Consider the following 13,498-nt stretch of genomic DNA (forward strand, 5'->3'; position numbering starts at 1 on the left):
TAATGAGCAATCCAGAAAAGACATTAAGAAAACCTTTTCATTTACAATAGCATGCATGAGTATGCATGTATATTCATGCATACATGTGCATGCATGCATGCATGTGCATGCGCATACACACGTACAAGTACATATATATATATATTTTAGGGATAAACTCAACTGAAAAGCCAAAATGACATATATCAAAAACTACAAAATACAGGCTGGAGAGATGGCTCAGTGGTTAAGAGCATTGGCTGTTCTTCCAGAGGTCCTGAGTTCAATTCCCAGCAACCGCATGGGATCTCAATCTGCAATGAGATCTGGTGCCCTCTTCTGGCCTGCAGGCATACATGCAGATAGAACACTATACATAATAAAGTCAATTTAAAAAAAACCAAAACCACTACAAAATACAGACGAAAGAATTCCAAAGGAAAGATCGTTTATATTTGTGGATTATTGAGAAGTCAGTAGTACTCAAAGCTACTTACAGATTCTATCTGTCCTGTACTATGATTATGTAGTTCCTCTTTAATGAGTCTGGACCTGTCATTCTCCTATAACCAATAGACTGCTACAACATATGACAGTGGTGCTAATGTGACTTCCCAGGCTACAATGGAGGTTTTGCAGCACTAACTTACTATTTAGGAACACCCAATTTAGGAAATGCCAGGGTGCAAATATTATTATTGATGACCTTGAGATCACCCTGCTGAGACGCAGCCTAGGCAAGCTATAGGGAGAAACAGCTAAAGGCAGAGAACTGCCTGGTTAGCTTCCAGCAATATTAGTGAATCGAGCCCTAGCACAAAGCATGTGACTGAAGAAGCATAATGGAGGTCAAGCTCAGCAGGACCTTTAGATCACCACAGATAAAACTTCAGGGGAATCATAGATGAAATATGAGTACAAGTGCATGAGACTTCCAAGGGAGAATCAACCAGCTGCATCAGGAAACACAGACAATCACCATACACTGTTTTAGGTTACCAAGTTTTAGGGTGGTTGTTATACACCAGCAAATGATCCATATAATAAGTCCAAGCTGAGAGTTTTTAAATCATACAGCTGTTATTTACTGGAGTTGGGGATAAATATTTAATAGAAATTATTTACTACTTTTATTTCATTTGTTTTTGCTTTTGGAGACAAGTTCTCAATATGCATCCTGACTGGCCTGGAACTCGCTGTGTGACCAGGCTGGCTTAGAACTCAAAGTGATGTACCTGCCTTTGTCTTTTGACAAAGGCCTGGATTAAAGGCATGTGTCACCATGCTTGGTGTTATTTACTTCTTTGTATATTTAAAAATTATAGCTCACACCCATTAGTTCTATGTGGTATCCTGATTAAAACAAACACACACTAATTAGAAAGACACATTTCATTTCCCTCTGGAGACATGATATTTAAGCTAGACAAGAGAGAGTCATGAAAATAACAGAGGAAAAAAAGTGCTCTAGCAGAAGAAATGGCAAGCAAATACTCAGAATTAGGGAAAGGGACAAGACAGACCTCCTCCCTAATATTTAAACTGAGAAAACACAACAAATTTAGTAATAAGGAATGACAGATTCTGAAGCAAACAGGTGGTATCCTCTCTGCTAGAATTATAAAGTTATTCTAATAGCAAAATATCATCCATCTCTATTACTTTATATTGTTCCATAGTGGTCCTGTGCTCTACATTAAAATGTGCCCAGAAAAGAATTTCACATTTCACTTTCCAAGACTAAAGAATATAGTCTATACTAAGTTGTGTCAAATTAAAGCACTGACAGAATGTGGCCAGCAAGCCATTCCTCTCAAGCTCCGTGACATGCCTAAGACAGAGTCTGAAGGATTAAGTAGAGCAATGTGTACACTATAGTCCTTTCCTTCCTCAGTCAGCAGTTGCAGGGTTTCTTTTATTTGGTGATGTGTCAGGCACTCAGACAAGCAGTGGGGATGGAGAAACAGGCGATGGAAGTGAAGAGTGCTTCCCCACTCTACAGAGTTTAGACTCGGGGAACCATGCTGTCATCCCCATTGCCTTGGGCTTAGCATTTTTCACAGAAGACACAGTCTGCCTTGGTGACTTCTGAAGGATCTGCTCAACTTGTGCAGTTCTGTTTCATGAAATACGAACAACATTTTGGCTCAAGGTGAGCGACCTCATTAGATGACAACCATATGCCAAGCTGTTTGTTTTGCTTTCCCAGGAGTCTACAACTGTGTAGTATCATTTGCTTCTGCTGGAAGTATTCCTAGGAACAAATAATGTGCCATGGTGACAGTTTTCTGTAGCAACATAATAAGCAGTAGCATTAAGAGTACCCAAGGCCCCAAGAGATGGTGTGTGGAATTGGAGAGGTTGCCTTCTGTGACAGCTTTCTTTTTACTGGACAAAAACCTATTTCACATGGAGGTAGTTACAACCTTCAAACATGATGCTTAACTTTTAAAACTCACATTTTGAGGTATTAGAAATTAAAAACTAAGGACAGAGTATCCTTTTGAATTGAAAATGCAATTGGAAGAATTATTTCTTCAAGGATAAAATACATCAAATGATGCTAACAGCCTGCAAGAGAGAAAGTCAAGAAGATATCCAGAGTTTTCTATACGACAAAGAGGCACATGCTTCACATTATTAGCCCTGTCCTTGTCAAGGTCGAAATTATTTGAAATCCCTGAAATCTATACTGAAATTCCTATTTTTTTTCAATGGGTTATTTTTCACTTGGCAAGAAAAACAAATGAACAAACAAACTGGTGAAGAAAACATCCAAATACAGAATACCCACATTCTGATTATCAGACAGAATTAATAATGTACAGAATACATTATTAAGATAAGTACTGCATTTCTCTAATGGCTGTGATATCAACCAAAATGAGGGTGTGACCATCAATTAACTAAAGCTCATAACTTTTAATCCTAAAATTAAGATCCTTAAATCTGCCGGGTGGTGGTGGTGCACACCTTTAGTCCCAGCATTCGGAAGGCAGAACCAGGCAGATCTCTGTGAGTTTGAGGCCAGCCTGGTCTACAGATCGAGATCCAGGACAGTCACCAAAACTACACACAGGAACCCTATCTTGAAAAACAAAAACAAACAAACAAACAAAAAATCTTTAAATCCTATTTACATTTATTTTTAGGATCAGTTCTAACACACATCTTCTAATAACTAGATCATAATGTATTAGAAATACCAAAGAAAAAAGGCAATTCACACACAGAGACATAGGAAGGTCAGAGAGGAGTGCGGCTCTGGGCAGATAAGGCTAGGTAAGCACTGATGCTCACATAGCAGTGAAATCACCCAATAAAACCTTCTGAGGACACACTGCTACTGCTACGTGGTACACAATTATCTGTCTGTCTGTCTGTCTGTCTGTCTATCTCCTAACTACCTATCTACCCATTCATCCATGTATTTACCTTACAGAGTCTAAAAGATGAAGAAGAAGTAGTTGATTGGCTAGGAGTTTGGGACCTGGAGAACAATATGATGATAAGTTCTAGAATAAAGAACTTAAAAACTTAACAAGGCCCAAGCAATTAAGTAAAAAAATAAAAAAATAAATAAAATCAGAAAATGATCTGACTATACACTTCACAATACAATATCCAATAAATACATGAGAAAATGCTCAATATTATTAGCCACCAGGAGAACACAGGTCAAAGCTGCAATGAAATGCCATCTTGTCCCACTAGAATAATAAATTATAACAAGTACTGGTAGTGATGTGGAGAAACAAGACTCTTTAATGTTGCTGGCAGGAATAAAAATGAGTATAGCCTATTGACACAAAAAATACAACTCTTACCGCAAAGTGAATAAAAGATAATTAATGTCAGAGCTAAATATATGTGGCCATTGCCTGGCAATGTAGATTTGAGTTACTCCAAATATCATGTTCTAATATGGTAGCAGTTTCATGAAGTTTTCAGAAAAATAGAAAATAATAAATCAAGATACTTTAAAAATATATCGGTAGAAACATCAGTGCTGTGGAATTATCCTTCTGTACACAGTGTGAATATATGTCACTATGACTGGTTTAATAAACAAGCTGACTGGCCAATAGCTGAAAAGGCGGGAAAGCCAAACTGAGAATGATTGGAATGAAGGAGGGTAGAGTCAGAGGAACCAGCTGCTGAGGAAGCAGGACATGTAAAAAATGAGGTTAACAAGCCATGAGCCATGTGGCAAAACACAGATAAGAAATACAGGTTAATTTAAATATGAGTTAGCTAGTAATAAGCCTGAGCTATTGACCAGGCATTTGCAATTAATATGAAGCTTCTGAGTGATTACTTGAGAGTGGCTGTAGGACGGGAAAACTCTGCCTACACATCAGGTTATATTGCTGCTATTATGCTTAGATTCTATCTAATGACTTCTTAGCTTTTGAGTTAGTGGAAGCTAGAGGTCTGTTTATATATTTTGAAAGGACTTACCAAATAGCCACAGGCTTTTAGGTCAAACATAGAGGTGGGTAATAAATTGTTCTTTAGAGAACTAAGAGTATCTAAGATAATTTGGTTCTGGACCTGCAGTCTGCTGACTCTTCACATTCATTGAAATTATAATAAAATCCATCAGTCTTGTAGAACGTTTAATGTGGGTGCAGATTAAAAAAATTTTTTATGGGAATGTCAGTTAACAAATCACTATGAAAACAGTGTGGATGTCTCTCAAATAACTGGAAACATAAATATCCTATGATCCAGTTATTCCATACTTTGCAAAATAGTCAAAAGAAATGAAGTTAGCACAAACCATCTGCATTATCATGTTTATTATAGCACTATTCTCATAAGCCAAGTTATGGAATCAGCTTAGGTGCCTGCCAGCAGATGAATGGACAAAGAAAGCATGAGATAAATACACAAAGAAGTATCCTCATATAGAAGGACAAATAAGACCCTGTCATGGAAGTAGAGGATACTCTGCTACACAAATAATCCAGACACAGAAAGTCAAGTAGTGACTTTTCTTTTCCTCATATATGGAAACTTAAACAAAACAAAACAAAACAAAACAAAACAAAACAAAACAAAACAAAGGACCTTAAAATGTCAGAGGAAATACTAGGGACTGGGATGTGAGTGGGGGTAGAAGACAGAGTGCAGTAGGCAGAGTAGAAAATGTGACTGGTGGTAGGAGACAGAGTACAGAGGGTGGGATAGACATGACCACTGCAAGCTGCATTCATGTATGGAAAAAAAACCCACAGTGAATAAATCAGTGTGCAAACAGTTAAGGTTAAAAGAATTAGAGAAAAGACATGAAAAGGACAGACAGATGGCAAACAAGCACATGAAGAATACTCTATCCCACTAGTCATTAGGGAGCTGTAGACATAAACTGCAGTGAGAGCTTTCTATATACCTAGAATGGCTAACATAAAAATAGTGACAGCAGCAAACAGTGAGCTACGTAGAAAATCTGGATGGTATACTGCTGCGGGTACAGTGGGCCACTCTGTAAAAAGGCTAGACTTTTTAAAAGGACTAAACATGTAGAGATCATGCATATGAGTCAGTAATGTACTCCTTGCCATTCATTCCAGAGAAATAAAAACCTTATGTTCATATGAAAATTATATATCAATGTTTACAGCTTCTATACACAATACCACCACCCTACAACCAGAAATGACTCAGATGTCCATCTTTGGGTAAGCAGCTTGAAAAAAATTCTGTTGCAGCGCTCTCTATCTCAGTGGTAGAAGTATGGCAACAAACAAACAAACCCACCACCAAAAACTCCAACCATAATCACCACCACCACCACCACCACCACCACCACCACCAACAACAACAACAACAACAACAACTAACTCTCAATGATTTGAACCCAACACATCTCTAGTACATGTGTATGTGGAACACTACCCAGCAATGAAAATGAAAGAACTACCGAGGACTATAATAACCTGGATTAATACCACAGAACTGTTCTGAGAGGGAAAAACATCAGTCTCCAAAAGCTGCATATGACACAATTTTATTTATTTAACAGTGTAAAAATGAACCAAACCAAACCAAGCTAGAAATGAAGAACAAGAGATCATGGAGGTAGGAAGAAAAGGGTGTAACTATGAAAGGGACACGAGTGACTCTCATGGTCACTGGAATGTTGTGTCTTGGCCATGCCAATGGTATTATTCTGTTTTTGATACCACGTTATAATTTTGTAAAACACTGTCATTGGAGGAATCTAGGTCAAAGACATATGGAAAACTTACAATTGCCAATAAAGTGGCAATTACTTCATGAGAAAGTGTTGAGTACATCTTTAAGTACTTTACATCATTGTTATAGGTGAAGACAAGTTGCATTCAGTATTCTTACTTTCCAATTTCTGCATTTTAAATTACTTAAGTTAAAATTGTATTACTTCAATTTTTTAAAAAAAGAGTTGAATTTTAAAAAAGTTGTAAACAGTGGAGAAGTTAGAAAATCTTCAACAGAAGAATTCACCAATGTTATCTGTACACTGCACGTGCATATGAAAAAAACAGTGAATAAATCAGTGTGTAAGCAGTTAATAGTTAAAAGAATTGAAGACATGAAGAGGACAGTAAAGCAGAATAGCTCAAGAACAATACAGTAATATAACAGCACAGGCAATTTCATGCTCGCTATACCCGTTAAGTCTAAGGTCCAAGATCAAACTACCTTTATCAGTATATATAAAATATTAAAATATGAAGTTATTTTAGAAAGATTTACATCAAAATATTACAGTTTTCCTGATCTGTAAGAGTTCTGACAATTCTCTTTATGACCTTTATAACTGACTCTTGGCTCCTGACATCATCTGCTCAGTTTTAAATCCATACTCATGCTCAACCACTTGCCTAGATAGTGTAACAGCTTTCTGCTCTACTTTTGTTTCAAGTCTGGTTTTTGTTTGTTTGTTTGTTTGTTTTGGTTTTCATCTGCTGCTTCTTTCGTAGAATGAACTAAGATATATTTTATTTGATCATGGAACACCTCTAATTTTGCTTCTTTATTATAACCTAAAGATAATTTCTTTATAATCTAGCACAGGGCAAGTTCTTCAATTTCTTTAGATTGGTATACATATTATTTCATAAATTGTCTCCTGTCATCTGGAACTCACCTACATCTTTCCACGTACACCTACATATATTTTCTGTCACATTTTCTCACATTAAACTTTCCTTGCATTATTCTAGCTACATACAGTAGGATTCCTTTCATGTTCCTTGGCTAACGTGTGGCTAACTATTTTTCCAGGGACTATAGTCTATGAGATGTTCTACTTCTGCTCTACTTCACAGGAGATTTAATCATAGTATTTATTGACTGTCATCTTTCATTACTGCATTATTAACAATTTGAGGGTAAGAATCATGTCTTTTACTTTTTATCTTCTAGAATATGAAATCTTAGAGATTTTAGTCTATAACATTTTAAACAATTAAAGATAACTTCCAAAGATACTAAAATAATGGCAGGTGGTTTTCCCTTTATCTGAAGGAAAAATATTAAATACGAAAAAACCTACAATTCTCTGACTTCACCTTGAGTAGACAGCACAAACTACATAAAAGTCTATAATCATCTTTACTGATAGTTGTCGTGTGCCTTGTACGATCTTCAGGAGACAAAAGGTAACAGAAGAGCAGGAATGTACAAACAAAATAAAAATAAACTTCATTAAATCATTTCAACATTGCTGGACAATGAAAGGATTAAACGCAAGAGGAATATAATGGCAGAAAAAAATTACAGGTAAACAATTTTGTATCCCCCAAATGGGATTTGCAGCACATGTCCAATGATGTAGTTAATAAGCTCCAGGGGTTTTCTACTACCATGGATTACAGGAATATTGGTCAGGCTTTTAATAAAAATTTAAAAAAAAATTGGATAACCACTTTGTCTTAAAAAGTTTAATAAAAATTTTAATAATCAAGTGCTGGAAAGATGGCTCAGTAGTTAAAAGCACTAGCTGAGGACTTAAGAGTTCAGGTCCGAGCACCCACATGGTGGCCCACAACCATCTGTAAGTTCAGTTCCAGGGACTCTGCCAGCTTCTTCTGGTCTTTGTGAGTGCCAAGCACGTATGTGGTGCACTTACATACATTTGGGCAAACACTCATACACATCTAAAATAAAAATAATTATATCTTTAAAAATTTAAGCCAGTGGTAGTGGCGTACACCTTTAATCCCAGTACTCTGGAGGGAGAGGTAGGCAGATCTCAAACTGTGAGTTAGAGGCCAGCCTAGTTTACAGAGTCAGTTCCAGGACAGCCAGGACTACACAGAGAAACCTTATCTTCAAAACACAAAACAAAACAAATTTAATAATTAAAATCCTAAAAGTGATAAGATGGTTAGGTATTTTTGATTTTACTTCCTTCTAGTTTATAGTCTCCACAGACAGCTTTTTTGGCAATGACTTGTAAAATTTGACTTAAGGCATTCTATCAGTGTTTATCTTTCCCCTCTTTTCATAACTGAATGGAGGAGGGTAGCACATAAAAATTCTATGAATTGAATAGTAAATCAAAATCAATTTATAGTCTATTTGAAGTTAAACAATTGTTGATCTTTTAATTAATCATGATGTGATACAAAACCAAAAGGTGTTACTACATTTCATAGACATTTTAATAAACATCTCTGTCAGTGTAACAAACTGTTCTGTAACAAGAAAAAACCATGAGAGTCACAATCAATAGCTAGAAAACAGACTTGGTCCTGCGGGTAGAATCAGAAGAATCTTATCGTTTGTTCTATAAATAAACCACCACTGTGACTCGAGTCTAGGAAGCACCTCCAAGGAGAGAAACTGAATTTAGAATGACTTTGAATCTCTGTGCTTCTGAATAAATATAATGACTTACTTTCTTCTCCGGCTTGACTCCATGAAATATTTACGTGCTCGATTCCGACATATCTTTTGTTGCTGTAGTAGAATCTGGCGCTCTTCTTCTAAATTTTTCTCGAGATGGATTTTCATATCTCTAGTGATGCCATTTAGTTAAGGACAACAGTTTACATCTTTACTGAGTAAGTGTCAAGAATGTCTGATACAATTAGAGCCTTATGGTAATGACAGTATAATGCTTTCATGGGACAACTAATATGTGTACATACTAGTGTTAGTATATGACTAGCAAATTATATATATATATATATATATTTATAAATCATATATATAATGTCTCCCCTTAGACTTTTCCCGAGGAGAAAATAAATTACCTTTAGAAATCATGAACTTAGATAATAAAAATGTATGTTTTTATTCATTATCAGATATTTGGATAGTTACTATTAAGGTATCTTCTTGGGCATATATGTAAGGAATGAAAGATTTTAGTAACAGGAAGTAGATGAGTTAAATGCTTCAACAGATCCTTTAGTCTAAATTATAAAATTAAAAAAAATTAAAAAAATTTCAATGTTTGTGAATAAAGCTTTTCTCCCCAAAGATCCCTGTGGATGGCTTATGAAAAGACACTGTGACAGCCAGGTGGTGGTGGCGCACACCTTTAATCCCAGCACTCAGGATGCAGAGGAACGCAGATCTCTGTGAGTTCAAGGCCAGCCTGGTCTGCAAAGTGAGTTCCAGGGTTGTTACACCTCTCTGTGTAACCCTGTCTCAAAAAACCAAAACTAAAACAAAAAACAGAAAGAAAAAAAACAAGAAAAGACAAGACACTGGGACAATCATACGTCACCATCTGCTTATAAAATTTTTCTAGAGGAAATTGAGTACTTTGGTGATCCTAATAATTTGAAGTTTACATATCATTAACCATTCCTTAAGCTGCACTCACATGGTTAATTGGCTTTCCCAACTTATTTGGATTTGGACTACTGTGAAATTTATCACAATATTTCCATATTTTTCCATGATTTTGAATTTCAATAAATGGTCAACAAATTACCACTTAACTCAGTGGTTCTCAATCTTCCTAATGCTGTGACTCTTTAATACAGTTCCTCATGTTGTGGTGACCCCAACCATAAAATTATTTAGTTGCTACTTCATAACAGTAATTTTGCTACTGTTACGAACTGTAATGTAAATATCTGATAGTCAGGATATCTGATATGCAATCCCTGTGAAAAGGTCGTTCGACCCCCCAAAGAAATTGTGACCTACAGGCTGAGAACCACTGACTTAGCTAGTTAGCACCCCATGATGAGATCTGGATATACCTAAGATCACAGCAAAGCTACAAATTATATGGCACGACTACCTGTCTAATGAACAGCTGTTTAAAAGCTTTTTCCAAAAAAATGAGGTTACTGATGGTAATGTAGACTACAATAAATATATATAATAATGTTATGTTATATATGATTTGTTAATTCAAAATGTGTTAATTTCAGGATCTTACAGTGCTTTGGCATCAAGATTATACAGAAACTGTATATTTCCTAGTAATCATATTTATCTGGACTTTTATAACAGGAGCTTACTTGTTTCAATTGTTTTGTCATTTTACCATCTTCCTCCACAGGCTAGAATTAAGTGTCTTCATTTTAACTAAAATGTTGTCATTAACACAAACTCAAAGACACACATACAATATTTTTAAAGATGTCTTCTACAGGATTTGTAAAAATGTTATGAAAGGGAAGAGAATTTGGCTTCTAACAGCACAGAAACAGGTCTAGCTATATCTTTTCCTCTCTGGTTGAGTCTTTATTAGGATCAGACCTCAGGAAGATGGCTGGCTTTTCAAAGTCAGCAGCAGAGGAAAATACATCTTTCTTCTTTCAAGAGAACACTGCAGTAGGGACAGATGAGAGGAATGCGGGATGATGCATTGGGTAAGGACAATTTTGCTCAATATGTTTGAGATCTTATTCTCAACATTACATTGTGATAGAAAAATCACAAATGTAATGTTCTGAAACCTATATATTCCTAAACTTATTCAGATAATTGACTACATGTAAAATTTGGCTCATACATTAGTGTATACACTACATAGAGCATACATAATAATAGTTCAGTATGATCTTGCTTACTCTTTCCATCATTTAAAAAATGATATTGAAGTTTGAAGTTTTTAGATAGATGCTTAAATATTTTTGTAAGCATCATCGTAACAACTACCCCTAAAAATCTACCCCCAAGATGTAATTTTTATATAGTTAATATTAAAAAAAACCCCAAAGACTACTATGGGCATTCACCCCCTCCCCATTTAGTTTTTCTCCAATATGTTATCAACACGAGTGACTGTCTGTCATACAATGTGTTTCCTTGCCAGGCAAGATCTATTAAAGCTATACCCTCTTCCTACTGCTTCCAAATACTCTGAATTGCTTAGAGCTTGAACTACATCAGTGTTCTTAAAATTCATCTCCTTGTTCATTCTTGCTTGGTTCAATATTCCTATTACATAAATTATAAAAACGATATGTCATTAATGAAAATAATAGAAGATATAGATGCCTTGTCAATGAGCCATTTTCTTGTATCTGATTTAGAGACAAATTAGGGACAATATACTAAGGTTAGTTCAGTGTATAAGAAGATACAGTGGGTTGGGGATTTAGCTCATTAGTAGAGCGCTTGTCTAGTAAGCTCAAGGCCCTGGGTTCGGTCCTCAGCTCTGGGGAGGGGGGGGGGAGGGTTCTAGCTTTTAAGCCGGGCGGTGGTGGCGCACGCCTTTAATCCCAGCACTTGGGAGGCAGAGGCAGGCGGATCTCTGTGAGTTCCAGGCCAGCCTGGTCTACAAAGCAAGTTCCAGGAAAGGCGCAAAGCTACACAGAGAAACCCTGCCTCGAAAAAAAAAAAAAAAAAAAAAAAAAAAAAAAAAAAAGAAGAAGAAGAAGAAGAAGAAGAAGAAGAAGAAGAAGAAGAAGAAGAAGAAGAAGAAGAAGATATAGTGTCAGCAGGGTGGTGGTGGCATAACCTTCAAATTCCAGTATTGGGGAGGCAGAGGCAGGCAGATCTCTGAGTTTGAGGCCAGCCTGGTCTACTAATGAGTTCCAGGACAGCCAGAGCTACCAGAGCTACACAGAGAAACTCTGTCTCAGGAAAGAAAAGAAAAGAAAAAAAAAAAAAAAAGAAAAGAAAAAGAAAAGAAATACAATGCCAAGCATGAGGAGTCAAACTCATAAGACAGTAGTATTTACTTCACATCTCTGAGAAGACAGTTTGTGGCAGCATTAAGACAAAGGACAAGATGACCAGAGCTAGCAGCTGCGATGGCAGGCTGCGGTACAGGCGGACAAAGGAAAGACCTAGGGAGGAAGCTTGGGGACGCGCCATCTGAGAGGGTTTCGGCATCAATGGAGCCCTAACACCCATCTTCCTTCCCCAGTAGATTTGCGTCCTTAGAACCCAAGGCAAGGTCTGCAGAAGAGGAGACCCTCAATGAAAACTGATGATTTGCTGTTAAAATTGTAAGAGTGAAAAAAAATTCCAGAAGAAGTTGGAACCCAAGTGAAGACATTCCCTGAGGAAAATAGAGATGACCACATACAACACCATCGTAAGTTCGTTGAGAATACAGAGGCTAAATTCAAATTACCCTAACGTTCTTGGGAAGAATAAAAATGCTTTACATACTTTAAAAGCAAAGCTTACTGACATTTCCACTATGTTACCAACATCAAATGGGAGCTCATCCAGATTGTCAAAGTTTGGGTCCTCTGCTTTTCCTTTCCTGTTTAACAACAGAATGAGCAGAGACAGGAACAAAATGAGAACGTGCTTGGGCTCAGCAGCTGTGGGGGTGGGGAGGGGTGGGGCGGGATGGGGCTAACACTAAAACAGAGTAGCTCCAGATTTCACTCTCCGTGCAATTCCTCTAAGAGACTCGACTAAACACCAAGTGTCTATAAAAGTAAAGAGTATTACACTAAAATTCGAAAGGCCCATCCCATTCAGGGCCGACGCATTTCAGAATTCACAGAAATGTGACAGCCAAGTCCAAGAACGGATGTGGGAGGACCGGGTGGCAGGGAAGAGGTCACCAAGTAGGAGAACACCGTGAAAAACTTTAGGTCGGGGTGGGGTGGGGTGGCAGCTGCTAAAGCGAATATCCGCACTGAAAATGACTTGCCAGTTTCCATGCCCCTGCGTGCGTCACCCGGGAGTGAGGCCGGCGGGAAGGATACAGGTAAGCGCCGGGCCGCGGCCGCCCGCTGCCGTCCCGGGCGCCCAGCGAGTCCGAGGGTCCGGCGCCCGGGCCCGCGCCTGCGCTCTGGGCTCCGGGCCTGCCCGCCAGCATCCTTCACCCCAGCGCCGCCCGCATGGCCGCTCGGCCGCCCTCCTCTCCCGGCGCTGCGGGCCGCGTGTCCCGCCCCGCGTCACGGGCGTCGCGGGCTCGGCCGCGGCAGTGCTGGCTCCGCGGCCCCGGCGATTGTGGCGACGGCAGCTGGGAGGGCGGCGACCTCGCGGGGCGACGGCGGAGGTGGCGGCTGCGACCTCGCCGCAGCCATCTTGACAACCAACCGACGCCGCGTCCTTCGCGACGGAAACCAGGCGGAACGCGGGGCGGGGC

At 38.3% G+C, this 13,498-nt stretch overlaps 1 protein-coding gene across 4 annotated transcripts in view; it reads right to left on the minus strand.

Annotated features, from left to right (window-relative positions):
* The window catches only part of Cep126 (centrosomal protein 126), a 51,294-nt gene extending 38,050 nt beyond the window's left edge, over nucleotides 1-13,244 (minus strand). For all 4 annotated transcript variants that reach the window (XM_059267297.1, XM_059267296.1, XM_059267295.1 and 1 more), the window contains exons 1-2: nucleotides 13,113-13,244; nucleotides 8,870-8,989 (exon numbers count right to left, since the gene is read on the minus strand). In XM_059267297.1, the coding sequence (XP_059123280.1) occupies nucleotides 8,870-8,989; nucleotides 13,113-13,225 (233 nt within the window). In that variant the 5' untranslated portion in view covers nucleotides 13,226-13,244. The remainder of the gene's footprint in view (nucleotides 1-8,869; nucleotides 8,990-13,112) is intronic.
* Between the last annotated feature and the right edge of the window lie 254 nt (nucleotides 13,245-13,498).

Source organism: Peromyscus eremicus, chromosome 7 (genome assembly GCF_949786415.1).
Source record: "Peromyscus eremicus chromosome 7, PerEre_H2_v1, whole genome shotgun sequence".
Lineage (NCBI taxonomy): Eukaryota > Metazoa > Chordata > Mammalia > Rodentia > Cricetidae > Peromyscus > Peromyscus eremicus.